Source organism: Nelumbo nucifera, chromosome 3 (genome assembly GCF_055504915.1).
Source record: "Nelumbo nucifera cultivar China Antique chromosome 3, China Antique-T2T, whole genome shotgun sequence".
NCBI lineage: Eukaryota > Viridiplantae > Streptophyta > Magnoliopsida > Proteales > Nelumbonaceae > Nelumbo > Nelumbo nucifera.
The window spans coordinates 61,745,815-61,763,121 of NC_142651.1; the positions used below are offsets into that span (position 1 = coordinate 61,745,815).

General features: G+C 39.5%; 1 protein-coding gene across 2 annotated transcripts; it reads right to left on the reverse strand.

The window, feature by feature from the left end:
* Positions 1-12,331: 12,331 nt before the first annotated feature.
* On the reverse strand, positions 12,332-17,023 carry LOC104609412 (uncharacterized). Of its 2 annotated transcripts, XM_088901722.1 has the most exons (3): positions 16,905-17,023; positions 13,946-16,733; positions 12,332-13,719 (listed from the first exon to the last, which is right to left on the reverse strand). In XM_088901722.1, exons 2-3 carry the CDS (start codon positions 16,689-16,691, stop codon positions 13,295-13,297), a joined length of 3,171 nt encoding a protein of 1,056 aa, XP_088757848.1. In that variant the 5' UTR covers positions 16,692-16,733; positions 16,905-17,023; the 3' UTR covers positions 12,332-13,294. The 2 variants fall into 2 exon arrangements, with proteins under 2 accessions (XP_088757848.1, XP_019055333.1); XM_019199788.2 differs by lacking the exon at positions 16,905-17,023 and having other exon boundaries at positions 13,946-16,758.
* Positions 17,024-17,307: the final 284 nt, after the last annotated feature.

Consider the following 17,307-nt stretch of genomic DNA (forward strand, 5'->3'; position numbering starts at 1 on the left):
ATTTAATGTTTTCCTCCCAATTTTCCAAACCCGTTAAACTCAGACCCGTCTCACCCAATTATTATTTAACATATTTTATTATTACTATCATTTTTAAAATTTGAAATTCAAATTCAATTACCTTAATTAAAGCCTATTAAACTCACCATAATTGATTCTACTTAACATTCCACTTACCATAATTGACTCCATAACCAATATTGTTTATTTAATACACCACTTATAACATTAAGTAGCTCCATTTCCATCACGTAATTAATTCAAGGGAAATTGTCTAAAATTCACCATGAGTTTTCAGCGGTTCTCTTAAACTCACCACAACTTTTCAAAATGTCTAAAACTCACCATGTCACTAAATTGGCGTTAAACAGATTAGCGGGTGTTAATATAATACCATTTTAACCTTCATAGAAAAATACAAAATAAATTAACAGGTGTTAATATATTACCATTTTAATATTTAGACATGAAGAAAAGGAAAAAGTTCAAAAAAAATATTTTCAAATATAAAATGCATAAAAACATAGAAATTACAAAAAATATAAAAAATTATAGAAATTGCAAACAAAATAAAAAATTATTTTTAAATTATAGAAACTGTAGAAATTGAAAAACAAAATTAGAAAATAAAAATTGTAGAAAAAACACCAAAAATTATAGAAAAAACAAAAAATTGCAAATAAATAACAAAAAATATAGGAAAATTTATAGATTGTAGAAAATAGAAAAATGTAAAAAAAAAACAGAAGTTATAAAAAACATTGGAAATTATAAAAAAAAAAACACTAAAAATGCAAAAAAAAAAACAATAAAATGAAAAAATGAAAAAAGCCATTTTTCCTCTAACTCGCCATTCAAGGGTAATTTGGTCATGAAAATTGTTATTTATGATGACATGGACACCTCTGCTAAGAAGCATTAATGGTGCAATAACGGAAGGTGAATTTTGAAAAATAAAAACTTAATGACATGGTGAGTTTTAGACATTTTAAAAATTTGTGGTGAGTTTAAGAGAAATATTGAAAACTCATGGTGAGTTTTAGACAATTTCCCTTAATTCAATTAAATTCATTTAAGTATATTTAAAACTAGTCTTGGATAAAATGTTAGAAGGATTTAAACCTAGAGTGCTTGCATAAAACATAAATATTCTAATCACTAAACCACTTCATGATAGATCTTGCAAGTATATTATATCCACGAGTATTCAAGTACAAAAAAATATTCATTTGCAAATACCTAGGACACAAGCCATAACCAAACTAGCTCTAAATACTTGTGTCTCTATAATCTCAATTATCCATTTAAGATAACTTTTTGAGTGATTAATTTCTTAAGAAAAGGTAAGTTTTCTACCATGACATATCAACATTACTTATTAAACTTTTTTTTATTCTAAATTTTGTAACTGTGCATATGTGTGTATCAATGTTTCCTTGCGATATTTCCATATATAGTTTCTACATCCCATTTTAAAGTAATAAACTATTAAAATACTCTCTCTCTCTCTCTCTATATATATATATATGTGTGTGTGTGTGTGTGTGAGTCTATGTGTATCTTATTATCTTATTTTTCCATCGTATCCATGCATATCCATCATCTAGATGCATTTCTTTTGATTGCCTCTTTAGTATACTTTGTGTTTTTCATTATTTTGAACCTTGCACCCGATTTTACTTCACACAATTAAAATGTGATGCCCCTCTTGAAAAAAAAAATGTTGTGGTAGGCCAATGCTAAAGATGTCTATAATAGAATACAAGAGCAACATTCTGCATCAAGTATAATTGGGTTCGGGTACTGAGTACAATAAGATCAAAACCCAAACCTATCTCAAATCCTATAGGGTTTTGATAAGCAGATCCTAATAGGGTTGGGACAGGCCAAATACCCTAAAGTTCCCACGAAATTTCCATCTGATACGTGCATGCATGCAGCAGCCGAAGACCCGGTCAAAGTGGATAGCAGCAGAAGACCCGGTCATGTTAGCTCTTAGTTGGGATAAGCCTTATCCATTCAGTTTTAATTCTGTTAGAATAGATAAGTCTTCAATTCTGTTCCTAGATAAGTGCATTCTGTCCTAGATAAGTGCATTAGATAAGTCTTCAATTCTGTTCCTAGATTAGTGCATTCTGTTTTTTTTTGTTGATAAGCTCCTAAGATTAAGGGGCAGTAGTTCCTATTTCTATTCCCAGTTTGTAGCACCATAAGGTTATAAATATAGCCTGAATGAATGGAGTTGGCATTGGCTTTTCTACAAACAAACTCTCTCTCTCTCTTCTCCTTATTCTAGATCCTTCTCCCTTTTGTTAGATAACTTGAGCATATCATTGGTATCAGAGCCAGTTCGACCATAGACACCCGTGGAAAGACTAACACGGAGTTCCGCAATGAGGTCAATGAAACCTTAGCACGACATGAGTCGAGCTTCGACCAAATGAACACTGTCTTACAAGCAGTGTTAACTGAACTCCAAGCCCTTCGAGCCTCACGAACCACTCCCAATACCACTCCCAAGACCAACCCCTTCGCCCATGAAGAATCCTCACACCCCCATACTTCCCATTCAAGCTCCACCCATGACCACCCTCATCAAACACGTCAAGCTGTCATTCCCAAAATTTAATGGGGATGATCTGAGCGGTTGGATTTACAAGGCGGAGTAGTATTTTGAATTTCAAAATATTATTCCGGACCAACAGGTGCAGCTAGCTTCCTTCCATTTGGAAGGCATCGCCTTATAGTGGCACAGGTGGTTAACCAAGCATCGCGGACCGCTCACATGGGAAGAACTCTCCAAAGCGGTGTTACAACGGTTCGGCCCCACCGACTACGAGGACCCATCAGAGGCATTAACCCGCCTAAAGCAAACCACCACTGTGACGGCTTATCAAGAAGCCTTCAAGAGGCTCTCTCACCAAGTTGATGGCCTGCCCGAGAGCTTTCTCATTGGCTGTTTCATTGCAGGACTTCGTGATGACGTTCGTTTAGATGTGAAGATCAAGCAGCCTCGAACTTTGATAGAGGCGATTGGAGTGGCCCGGTTAATTAAGGAATGAAATCACTTACAGCGGAGAGCTAGCCAACCGATTCGATCCCCATCAGCCATGACAACCCAGAAGGCGTCGCCCAACCCCATGGCCGGTGTACTTGGGCCTCCACCAAGCTCGCGCGCGAACCAGGTTTCCAGTGCTCCTTCCCCAACATTCCGACGACTCACCAACCAGGAGGCGCGAGAACATCGTGAGAAGGGGCTGTGTTACTACTGTGATGAGAAGTTCACCTCCGGCCACCGTTGTGCACGTCCACAACTGTTCATGATTGAGGATCCGGAACCGGCGGACGCGGAGACTGTCGAATCAGAGGAGGAAAACCAAGAAGCCATCCCTGAAATCTCCTTCCACGCTATTGCAGGAGCTGAGCACCCGCAAACCATACGTGTTCTTGGGAAACTGAAAAACAAGAATGTGACCGTATTAATTGACGGCGGCAGCACCCACAACTTCATTGACCAAGCCATCGTCTCCAAGCTCGGGTTGCCAGTGAACCGAGACAAGAAATTTCAAGTTATGGTGGCCAACCGTGAAAAGATCGAATGCATGGGGCAGTGCCGATCTCTCACCCTCGCCATTCAAGGACACCCCGTTACTGCTGACTATTATGTTCTTCCTGTCGCAGCATGCTAGTTGGTGTTGGGAGTATAGTGGCTAGAGACGCTTGGACCCGTCGAGATGGATTACAAACAACTAACCTTGACGTTCAAAAAGGAGGGACTCTCTTGCACCTTCCAAGGATTGGGACGAGCCAGCATCGAAGCCTTAACCAACAAGGAATGCAATGGGTTACAAGGTACGGGATTTTTTTTTCAAATAGTTCCTTCACATAGCAGCGGCCAACCAGGTTTTCTTCCACCCGAGATGGACCACCTTCTCACCGAATTTTCCCATGTGTTTGAGCCGCCCACAAGCCTGCCTCCTAAACGACCACATGACCACCGGATTGCACTGCTTCCCGACAAAGGACCGGTGAGTTTGAGGCCATATCGATACCCGTATTACCAGAAGACCGAAATAGAGAAGATGGTGAAGGAGCTTTTGCAGACAGGGCTGATAAGACCAAGCAATAGCCCATTCTCATTGCCGGTTTTGCTAGTGAAGAAGGCTGATGGAGCTTGGCGGTTTTGCGTGGATTACCGAGCACTGAACGAAATCACTATTAAAAACAAGTATCCCATTCCCGTGATTGATGAATTATTAGATGAGCTCTACGGCACCAAATTTTACTCCAAACTAGATCTACGGTCGGGATACCATCAGATTCGAGTGCAAGAAGAAGACGTTCCTAAAACGGCTTTCCGAACACATGAAGGGCATTACGAGTTCTTAGTGATGCCGTTCGGCTTGACGAATGCACCTGCAACTTTTCAAAGCCTCATGAACGACCTCTTCTGCCCATACCTCCGGAAATTTATTTTGGTCTTCTTCGACGACATTCTAGTTTATTCTAAATCATGGGAAGACCACCTATCTCATTTGAGAGTTGTTCTAACTGTATTTGCAAAAATGTCAAAATGTCAATTTGGGGTTTCGTAGGTCGAGTACTTAGGTCATGTGATTTCAGAACAAGTTGTGTCCGTTGATCCAGCCAAAATACAAGCTGTTCTCGCATGGCCTACACCGACATCAGCAAAGGGGGTCTGTGGCTTCCTCGGGTTAGCAGGATATTACCGGAAGTTCATCCGCGACTTCGGAAGCATTGCAACTCCCTTAACCCAACTATTGACCAAAGGGGGATTTCAATGGAACGAGGCAGCAGAGCTGGCCTTTCAGCAATTGAAGAAGGCACTCACTTCACCGCCAATCCTACGTCTACCAGATTTCTCCCAACGGTTTGTGATTGAATGCGATGCGAGTGGAACCAGGATTGGCACCATCCTCATCCAGCAAAACCGACCGGTGGCCTACTTCAGTGAAGCATTGAAAGGTTCAGCCTTGGCATTATCCACCTATGAGAATGAGATGTTAGCTATTGTCAAAGCCGTTAAGAAATGGCGCCCATATCTGCTTGGGAAACCATTCACAATCCGCACCGACCAAAAAAGTCTTAAATATTTACTCAAGCAGAGGATAACCACACCGGCACAAACGCGATGGCTGCCAAAGATACTGGGCTATGACTATGAGATCGAGTATAAAAAAGGGGTTGAGAACCAAGGTGCGGATTCCTTGTCACGTATGGCTGAATTTCAGTTTCTTTCCATCCCTATACCACACGCAGACTGGTGGCCGACGCTACAAGAAGAGGTCAAACAAGACACCTTTTATGGGGAATTGATGAAAAGGCGACCCTCCCACAAGTTGCTTCAACGGGATGGGGTATGGTTCAAGGGGGACAAGATTTATTTGAGCCCCGCCTCCACCTTGATTTCAAAGGTGGTGGCAGACTGCCACTCATCCCCTGTAGGGGACACTTTGGGTTTCATAAGACCCTCTCTCGCATCAAGCACAGCTTCCTTTGGCCCCACATGCGTCAGACGGTGAAGGAGTTCTTGCAACAATGTGACGTATGTCAGCGCTTCAAAACAGATTGCATGAGACCAACGGGATTGCTTCAGCCATTACCAATTCCTACTCAAATGTGAACAGACATCTCCATGGATTTCATCGAAGGATTGCCTCCCTCCAATGGGTACACGGTTATCATGGTAATTGTGGATCGGTTGACAAAATATGCCCACTTCATTCCCTTAAAATACCCATTCACTGCCACCACAGTCGTGAAGGCATTTGTTGCCAACGTTGTCCGCCTACACGGAGTACCAACATCCATTGTTAGCGACCATGACAAGGTATTCATCAGCTCATTCCGGCAGACACTTTTTCAGATGCATGGAACGAAATTGTGTATGAGCTCAAGTTACCACCCCCAAACCGATGGGCAAACCGAAGTTGTTAACCGAACGTTGGAGCAATATCTACGGTGCTTTGTAGGTGACCAGCCGCGAAAATGGTTAGAGTGGGTTCCTTGGGCAGAATACAGCTACAACACCTCCACTCACTCTTCCACCAAAATGACACCCTTCGAAGCAGTCTACGGAATCCCACCCCCTAGTCTCCTGACCTATGTACCGGGTACAGCTCGAGTAGGGGCAGTTGACGAATACTTGGGTGACCGGGACATCATCCTATGCGAGCTACAACATAACCTCCAGGTAGCCCGGAACCGGATGAAATGTCAAGCGGACCAGCACCGACGAGAAGTCTCGTTCGTAGCAGGTGACTTCGTGTATGTGAAGCTACAACCTTACCGGCAGACCTCAGTGGCGTTTCGGCGTTCCATGAAGCTCGCCCCACGTTATTTTGGGTCGTACCCAATCATTGAGAAGATTGGTCCAGTAGCCTACCGCTTAGCCTTGCCCCCCGGCTCTCAAATCCACAATGTGTTTCATGTCAGTTTGCTGCGGAAGCACTTGGGACCCATCACCCCTACTTCCACTCAGCTTCCTCCAATCTCGAATACTTCGACCATCCTACCCCAACCGGAAGCAATCCTGGATCGTCGTAAAGGGCAAATACCGCCTAAAATCCGAAGTCTTTGTCAAATGGATTGGGGCGCCAGCTGAGGATGCAACCTGGGAGAATGAATGGCGCTTCAAAAAATCTTATCCCAACTTCCTTGCGGACAAGGGTCCTTCAGGGGGGGAGGAAAATGATACATGCATGCATGCAGCAGCCGAAGACCCGGTCAAAGTGGATAGCAGTAGAAGACCCGGTCATGTTAGCTCTTAGTTGGGATAAGCCTTACCCATTCAGTTTTAATTCTGTTAGAATAGATAAGTCTTCAATTCTGTTCCTAGATAAGTGCATTCTGTTTCCTAGATAAGTGCATTAGATAAGTCTTCAATTCTGTTCCTAGATAAGTGCATTTTGTTTCCTAGATAAGTGCATTCTGTTTTTATGGTTGATAAGCTCCTAAGATTAAGGGGCAGTAGTTCCTATTTCTACTCCCAGTTTGTAACACCATAAGGCTATAAATATAGCCTAAATGAATGGAGTTGGCATGGGCTTTTCTACAAACAAACTCTCTCTCTCTTCTCCTTATTCTAGATCCTTCTCCCTCTTGTTAGATAACTTGAGCATATCACCATCCCTTACCAAACACCCACCTACTGGAAACACACCAAAGCCATGCTCCAGAATCCAGATGGTTATGCCAAATTTCCAACCAATCCACTATTCATACGTTGAATAATTATTTGTAATTCAATAAAATATCTCCAGTACAAATGTCAAACCAATTCAAAACTGGTTTGATAATTATTTTGCCCCAAATTTAGCAACCAAAATAATAAAACAGATCAACAATTACTTTGTGAAACCTTAACTAGCCTTGAATCTTCTATTAGATATTAGAAAAAAAAAAAAACATGATAGGTTATATGTACAAGCGTATTTCTACTTCTCAAATGTCAGGTAGAATTAAGAGGGCCCAACATAGATTAGCTTGTATAGAGCTTTGTTAGAGAATAAGCAAGTAAAACACTATTTAAGGGACAATATGATTTGAGACGTAAGATCAAAAGTTGAGAATAATAGAAAATCTATTAGTATATATTAAAACAAAGATGACCTCTCCTTTCTCCCTTACCCCAATCCTGCAATTCTAGAGTATCTCCCTTATTCCCTTTCTAACTCTCACAAGTTTCCATGTTAACAAGGATAAAATTATTCTTAAAAATCCCTCTCCCTCTCAATCTTTGAATCCCCATTTTCATAAAATTATGACCTACTTCCCAATTACCTAAACTTTTTCCTAAATTCTTTCTCTCTCAATCTCTCAATCTCCACTTTCCTAAAATTCCCATATCTCATCATCCATATCCTACCTGCTCTTCTTATTTCCCTCCTCCCTATCCTATTTTATATTTTTCCCATTTGACAACCCCATTTCACCACCATTTGAACCACCGAATTACCCCCTCTTATCCTATCATCATCCTGTCTGTTTCTCATTCAAAGAAGAAAGCAAATCTCTATTTTTGAGTTTGGACCTTCAAACATAGAATGGAGAACATCCAGCGTTGATGGCTTGAGTTGGGTGCAAAAGAGGTGTATCTGTTTCTACTTGAAACACTTACTGTATTGGTTCTTAGAGCGAACATTGTAGCTGGCTTATTGGGTGAAAAAAACAGTTAAAATGGTTCAAGTTATTTTCGCACTACCTAGATTTTATCGTTTAAATTAAAGGTAAAAGACTTAAACATACCTAGGTTTTTCATAAATTGACTTAAACATGCCCTGAGAATTTATTTTAAGACTTAAATATACCTTGTGACTATTTTACCCTTCATTTTCTTTCAAATTCTCAAAAAATACTTTAAAATTTTCAAATTCATGTGAGTGGTGGGCAACAAGGCATACCGGAATACCTCTCTCTCTCTACATGGTCATGTCCAAACAATAGCCTAGAGAAGATTGTAAACCCATCCAATATGATAATAATTAAAATCCATAGCAATACAAATCTCAGTTCTACATTGATTATGCAATCTGAAGCCATAACAAATGATATCCAACTTCTCTAAAATGGAAGATATGTATGCATATCGAGATTCCCAAAGTCATATATTAAAGCAAATACATTCTCCAGAAGTAGAAAATCCAGGAAGTTCATCCTCTTGACCTAGAATCCATGATGAGAACCCAACTTCATAAAAACCACCAGCTTCAGTGTAAAACAAAAAAAGAAAAAAAAATAGTATTTAAAATGTTTATGGGGGTGAGTCATTCAAATTGAACCAGTCCGTAGCTTGAGACATATACAGATAGGGGAATATTCTGTTTAAACAATCCCAAGACTCCAATGTCATATTCTGTAATTTTTTACCAAAAAAGATGTCATATTCTGTAATTTATCTTACATCCATCTATAATAATATACCACAAGAGAATGGAGAACATCACATCCTCTCTCTCTCTCTCTCTCATTTTTCTCTCTTAACCTAATTACCTCATTCGTCATATGTTTTGCTCTCTTCCTATGTCAATGACACCATATTTGCGTTCTCATCGATGGAGGGGATGTTTTAAGTCTAGTGGGGTCAACCAATAAAGTATATTTAAGTTTTTTGAAAAACTTATGGTATGTTCAAGTCAATTTGTGAAAACTCAGGGTATATTTGAGGGTGTTTCATTTGGGTTTGGTCTGTCAAGACCAGTCAAGGTCGGTTCCACATCTATGTGGACCAATCCAATCCACCAATAAATTAACAGTAATTAAGAAAGCAATAATTAAGGATTCAATAATAGTAAATTACCAATGTTAATTAAAGATAATTAACACTAACATAATTTTACAATATTTTTTGTTAATTAACAGTACATTAGTAAATTTACTTATTTAATTTTGTTAACTGTTGATGTACTAAATTTATTTAATTATAGATTTCCATAATATTTACTTAGTTATTTTACAATGCATTTTCTAACATTTTTTTGTTACTTAACTCAACTACTCTATTATTTTACAATAGATATAATGTTAATTTAATTAATATAAATGAAAAAATTAACAGAAACTCAGTATTATTTTTCAATAGTTTTATTTTAATTACCACAATTATTTTACACTACATTTTCTGTTAATTTTCCCATTAAATGATTCACCTTCTTTATGTTAAATTTTCCTAATTAACTTTATTTACTTAATTAACATTAGATTAGTTAATTTAATTATCTTATTTAATTACTAATTTCTTAACTAAAATTAATTAATTTACTTAGGGGATGTTTAGTTCCATTGTCGTTTTGTGAATAAACATTATGTTTGAATTTTGTCTTAAAAATTGAGACAACATTTATTTTTTACTTTATGACAACTAGGCACTATTAGATGTCATTAGGTGCTACATAAGCCAAATAGTAAAAATATGCCTTACCATTGGGGTAACATTTCCTCCAATAGATAGGAATGACAATGGGGTGGAGCAATCCCTACCCATCCTTACCCCATCGCCAATGGCAAGGCGGGTTCAAGAAGACGCACCCACTCCCCATCAGGGACAAGCAAGGTTCAAAGTATCGACACGTATCGGCTAGACCTGTTCATGGGTCGGGTCGGGCCGGGCTTTCACTCTGTATTAACAAAATTTTCTAAGGCCTGAGCCCGAGCCCGACCCGACCATCGGACCTACAACTTGGGCCCGAGCCCAAGCCTGGGCCCGAACCCGAAATTTATCCCATGTTGTTACTACTGCTGAAGCGACTGAATAGAGAGAGAGTGAGTGAGAGAGAAATTATAAAGAAAAAACTAAAAAAAATGTATATATTAAATTATAAATATATATTTCAATAAATATTATATTATTTATATATTTTATATAATATATAAAATACATAATATGTATTTTATAAAAAATATAATGCTGAGTCGGGCCGGGCCGGGCCGGGCTTTTTTGACAAATCCCAAGCCCGTCCCGTAACACAATCGAGCTTATTGTGTTAGACCCGAGGTTAAGCCCGTGGGCCTAATTACATGACCAAGCCCGACCAGGGTGCAGGCCGGGCCATCAAGTTACCCGGCCCATGAACAGGTCTAGTACCGGCTGATACGTATCGTTCTAGGACCCCTCTGACACACCCCTATAGTGGGTGTATTAGGGGTCTAACTGGTTCAGGGGGTGGAGGAGACCTAAACTGAACCCCCTGAACTGGTTTCGAAAAAAAATAAAAAAAAAAAAGTAAAAAAAAGGGGTATCGATTCGCCCGATATGCCCCTACCGACGTATCAGGCATATCGATATTTTGAACCTTGGGCCATCAAGCTACCCGGCCCATGAATAGGTCTAGTATCGGCTGATACGTATCGTTCTAGGACCCCTCTGACACACCCCTATAGTTGGTGTATTAGGGGTCTAACTGGTTCAAGGGGTGGAGGAGACCTAAACCGAACCCCCTGAACTGGTTTCAAAAAAAAATAAAAAAAAGTAAAAAAAAAGGGGTATCGATTCGCCCGATATGCCCCTACCGGCGTATCAGGCATATCGATATTTTGAACCTTGGGGACAAGGAAACCCCAAATTTTTCCCACCCCAATGCAACTACCTAAAATTAATCTAATTAGAAGACTTTTTAAAAATAAGATTATGGAAATTTAAAGGCATTTTAGGAATTGGGTTATGACAATTTGAAGGTACTTTAGAAATGGAATTATGGAATCCTAGGATTTTAAGAATTTTGAAAAAAACTTAGAGATATTTTAAAAATTAATATTAAACCTAGGGATATTTTACTAATTTACCATTGGGTTTGAAGTGGATTCAAGAAATTGTATAGAAACCCCATCCTCACCTCATCACCATTTAAGATCAGGGAAAACCCACCCCATTTAGGGTGGGGCCCTGGTTTTACAAAGAAAATTGTCATCCCTACCAATAGATGGCTATTGCATAATCCAAGAAAAATGTTTTCTTGATAAATGGCTTAGCCAAACAAAATTTCAAATTCCATTGAGAGAAATACCTACTTGGCATTGAGATGGCACCGTTTCTAATAAACGGTAATAGTACCAAACACCATCTTAATTACTCAAGTATTTTACTATGCATTTTCTATACAAATTACATCTCACTGAATTCCTTCCATCTTATTATTTGATTTTGGATTTTCCCGTTTGCGCAGGCCCCACTAATATATGTTTATACTTTATAATAGAGGGAACATGGCAATTTCGTCCATATTGGTTTTTATGAAAAGTTTTAAGGTCAAGTAGATCATATTCTGATAGTTACTCAGATTATCAGACTGACAAGGAGAAGCTAGACAACATAACAAATATTAACAGATAGGGATAAGTAAATGGATAGGTTCTACCCAGAACCGAATGGAACCGACCTCAAATTGGCCTTGAACCAACCCCACCCAATCTGTTACAAGGTAGGGTCTGGTTTCAAATTTTTGGAACCGACCCCCACTCAGGCCGGTTCCAGGGTCTAAGGGTTTACCCTACCCGAATCGACCCGATAAACTGGCTTTGGTTGACATTGGTGGAATTTACCTTGTTGAAACCTGCCTTGGAGTCAAACTTGCCTTGAAATAAGCCCCATAATAGTTTTGGCATGTGAAGATTTGAATCCAAGCATTCATGGTTACAAAAGCCATGGTCTCACTTGACTATTTAAGTGATTTGATCATTTGTTTTTATTTTAATATTTGAATGTGTACAACAAGTAGTGTAAAAGGTAATATTTACAAAATTTAAATTTAATTTACAAGTTTTTAACCATATAATGATAATCTTCATATTAAGTTATCCAATTTAATCAATAAAGTTAATATAAGTTTTAGACTATATATTTTATTTACTAAAAATCATGTTTTAAGGAACATGCTTTTTTGTGGAGGAGAGTAAAGAAAGTACAAATTCCATGGGTAGACCCTAGAACCGACCCTAGAACCACCACCAACCTTCGCAAGGTAGGTTCTGGTTCCCAAAACCTGCAACCAACTCCTATAGGGTAGGTTCCAGGTTCTGCCATGGAACCGAACTGAACCGGCCCATGCTCACCCCTATTAACAGACACTGGATGCCAAGCCAATATAATTACCACAGCTCTCCATGGACAGCAGTACAGCACATCAGATAACCTGAACTCTTATAATACCTTTCTCAGCAATTCTGTGAGCCACCAAGTTTGATACTCTGTTGAGAGAAACAGACCTACTTATCAGCATAAGATAGAATGTCCATGATCATCAACAAAATTTCCTTGATACAGGAGGCACCATTCTTATCCAAACATTGAATCAATTGGGCATCGTCAGATTCCAGAATACAGCGATAGCCACCTAATTTCAAAACAAACTTGACCCCTTGAAGCATGGCTAGCGCTTCTGCCTCCAGAACAGAGCCAGCATTAATCGGCCCACCTTTGGTAGTAACAAAACCTGCATGGCAATCTCTCACAACAATGCCGAAAGACGCTACACTTTCCCCCTTGAAACCTGCATCAGTATTACCTTTCAAACCACCCTGCCTTGGAGGGATCTGAAAAGATGTCTTGCACTCAGGATCTTCAGGCTAAAAGAGAGCTTCAAGTCTTCAAGCTTCCATGATGTCAAACCCATTTCCTTTATGCTCCCGTTAATGACAAGAATATGGTTCATAGAAAAGTCATAATCAGTATTAAAACAATTCAATCACCCAATGTCTGGAGACATGAAGTGAACCTAACTTCAAGGTGTATATTCACAGACAATTAGGGCAACCAACAATTCTTACAGCCTCAAGTGTGCTAAGGGTGTATCAGAACACTTAAATCATCATCCCTTCTATGAGTTGCAACTCCAAGATAAATGTCCCTGATGAGACATAGCTCGTTGACCACATCTTTCATGTCCATTCGTTCCCTTGGCGATTCCATAGAGCAGGAAACTCCAATCCTGATTACCGAAACCAGACAATGCTGCACTTTGTATCTCATTCTCTGGTTCTCATTATTTTTGAAGGTGTCTTCTTCATCTTCATCCACGTGGAGAAATATTGGGTCAACAAAATCCATTACTTGATTAGGCAAAGATGACTTAGCCAAGTAATGAAGATTTGAGCCATCTTTGAATATTTCATCAGTGGGTCTCTTTCCAGTAAACATCTCCAACAAGAGAATTCCATAGCTGTACACATCACCATGGGTAGAAATCGCTGCCCCCAAACCATACTCTGTAAGTCATGCATCTCAAGTTAGTATTCAAATAGAATTTAAGATGAATCATGTCAAAAAAAATATGACAACATGAAAAGAATCGTATCTTAGATGCAGAACTTTTCTTGTTAAAGAAGTTTATCTTAGAATGGTCACACATGGTATCAGGTTGCCAATATAATTAGACAAAAAATTAAAATCTGAATTTGAAACTACATGAATATGAGCAAAGTATGGTTATACCTGGAGCAGTGTATCCAACAGATCCTCTTAGGCCAATTGAGCTGGCCGTTTGATTCAGAGAGATCTTCCCATTGTTTTCTGAAAGAAATTTTGATAGCCCAAAATCACCCACGTGGGCAGTGAAGTCACCATCGAGAAGGACATTGCTTGGCTTTAAATCACAATGAACAACTGGCACTTGACAGTGGTTGTGAAGATAATCTAATGCTGAAGCCACATCAATTGCAATATTTAGCCTTTGAAAGAGACTTAAATTTCTCAGTTGTTCTTCTGCATCATCTTCATTTGGATGTAACCACATATCCAAGCTCCCATTGATCATGAACTCATAAACTAAAGCTTTGAATTCATTTCCCTTGAAGTCTATGCTTGAGCAAGAAGTGACAATTTTGAGGAGATTTCGATGTCGGATGTTCCTCAAGGATTCACACTCAGCCAGGAAGCTCTTGAAAGCTCCTCCTTGCTGAAGGTTGAGTACTTTCACGGCAACAAGTGTTCTATCACCCAAAATTCCTTTATAAACAGAACCAAAACCACCCGCACCAATCAAATTAGATGAAGAGAATCCACTGGTGGCTTCTAAGAGCTCCTTGTAAGAGATTTTTAAAGGGCCGTCCTTTAAAGATGTAGAAGACAGAGTCTTTTTTGACTTTTTCGTCCAATATAAAACAAGAACAATCAATAAGATTGAACACACAAGAACCACACCACTACCGATGGCAATCTTCAACTTGGACGCAAGAGACATTCCCTGTTCCTTCAATTCATGGACAGGGCATGCCTGCAAATGTAGCTCAGGAATACCTCCACAAAGTCTACTATTCCCAATGATTGAAAAAGAACTTGCATTTTGAAACAAGCCTTTTACTGGTATCTCATCCTGAAGATCATTGAAAGACAAATTTAACCATAACAAGGAGGGGAGGTTTTCTAGGTATTTTGAAATTTTGCCTGAGAAGTTATTTCGTGAAAGATCCATTTCTTCAATACCTGTCAAAAATCTCAGAGAAGGAGGAATGGGTCCTTGAAAGAAGTTACCCTGCAAACTAAGATATTGAAGACGCACACAATTACCAAGTGTGTCTGGAATTTCACCAAACAGTTTGTTCTCAGAAAGATCTAATGATACAAGATTTTTCAAGTTACCCACTTCCATGGGTAGAGGACCAGTCAAATGGTTATGAGAAAGTATTAGGAAAATTGATAAGGATGAAATACCAATAACTTGTTTAGGTATTGCACCAGTAAGATTATTCTCAGAAAGATCTAAAAAGATTAAATTTTGACAATTTCCAATGGATGGAGGAATGCTACCACTGAAGTTGTTTATGGAAAGACCAAGTACAGTCAATAGTGTTAAATTTCCTAGAGAAGATGGTATTTGCCCTGATAAAGAATTTCTATGCAAAGAAAGCTTTACTAGATTTTGAAGCATCCCAATAGAATTGGGAATATTGCCTGTTAATTGGTTGAGTTCTATTCCCAATACATTCAAATTCACAAGGTTGCCTATCCCTTCTGGGATTCTTCCAGATATTTGATTATCTCCTAGTGTCAATAATCCAAGATTGATTGAGAGATTAGAAATAGAACTAGGCAGCACCCCTCCGAAATGGTTGCCATCTAGACCCAAAAGTTGCAAACTAGTACAATTAACCAATGAGTCCATAAAACTGAGGTCATCTGCATCTCCACTCCCTAGATGATTGTTATTCAGGGCCAACCATGATAGATTCCCCAATCCCATGAAATCAATAGGCACCTTCCCAGTAAAATTGTTACCATTTATGTCAAGAAATTCAAGTTTGGAAAGATTGGACAAAGAAACAGGGATAGGTCCAGAAAATTGGTTTCCCCCAATGTTCAGCACTTGCAGATTAGGAAGAGTGAGGCCCAGACCAAATGGAAGACTCCCTTCAAGATAATTATTAGCTACCACAGAGAAAGTAGTAATGAGGGAAAGGTTGTACATTGAGGGAGGTATAGTACCAGATAGTCTGTTGGCACCCAATGCTAGAAAAGTCAATCTTGTCAATCTTCCAAATGATTCAGGAATGCTACCCTCTAAGTTATTTATTGATACAGAAAGACTAACAAGGGTTGAAAGATTACCCAAAGAAGGTGGGATATCTCCTGTCAAATTATTGTGATTAAGTCTAAGAACCTCCAACTTCACCAGCGACCCAAGTTGCACTGGAATGTTGCCTCCAAGGTGGTTGTGATTGAGTGCAAGCAACATGAGGTTGGAGCAGCGGGAGAGGTTGGATGGGATTTGGCCTTCCAGTGAGTTGTTGCTGAGGTCTAGAGCTCTTAGCCTGAACAAACGGCCAATCTCTTGTGGAATCTCACCATGTAAGCTGTTGTTTAGGAGCCTGATCTCACCAACGAAGCTGAGATTTCCGATGTCTGGTGAAATAGAACCCTCCAAACCTTGTGAACTGAGGTCCAAGAGTGTGGCCCTTTTGGGGGAATGACGACCGCTACAGGTTACTCCTGGCCACTGACAGAAATGCAGAGAATCGTTCCAGAAGCTGAGAACCCCAAGAGGGTCGTGAGTTATGCGAGCTTTGAATGCGAGCAAGGCCATCTTATCAGTCTGATCTCCACCAATAATACTAATGGTGGTTCTGCTGGCTGTGGCTGCCTCGACGGTGGCAAGGGCAGGAGAAGCTGAGTGCAGAAGGATTAAGAAGAAGAAAGAGAAAAGAATATTGTGTTTGCGGAAGCAAAGCAGCAGCCCCATCATGTTGCAGTATTGAAGTGCTTCTCTGTTGAGCAAGTGCTCCAGCTGTTTTATAATAACAGAACTTGGCGCGTTAGAATGAGATAACGCAGAGTGACGCACTTTATTGTTTTATTTTATTTATTTATTCCAATGATTTCAATCCCAAGGCAACGCGGTTTCAACTTTTTAATGTCGATCGAGTTTGGACTTTGGAGTTTTGGGTCCGAAGATTACCGTACAAAAAGTAGAGCGGTAAGGTCGACCTCTCACGATCACTCACGATCTGTAGTCGACCTCGCGTCTGAAACTCTCTCGCTGCAACCCTCTTGTACCTGTATCGGAAGAGTAGCCATCGAATCGTCGGCCAGTTTTTACATCTAAGAAGCTGCCATTGGTTATTATCTCCCTAAATTATCTTTTCACCGAGAGTAACAGTATTTTCACTGTGAGTTACCATATCATACGGTGGTCTTCGGGTCAAAATGAAAAAAGAAAAAAAGGGTAGAGTTTCAAAAGAAAAAGATGTTCTAGAATATGAAGACACCTTGCATGCACCGAAGGAGTATCAAAAGCCACACCTACGAGGGTAAAAGAGTAATCTCTTATGATGAATTGATGCTTGAAAAGACATACTTCA

What these genes read in the sequence shown, in the direction of transcription:
- LOC104609412 (XM_088901722.1), bottom strand. Translation starts at nt 16,691, where the DNA reads ATGATGGGGCTGCTGCTTTGCTTCCGCAAACACAATATTCTTTTCTCT. An exon ending in TGTTGGATACACTGCTCCAG is followed by an intron (nt 13,720 to 13,945) that starts GTATAACCATAC and finishes CATGACTTACAG; the next exon opens with AGTATGGTTTGGGGGCAGCG.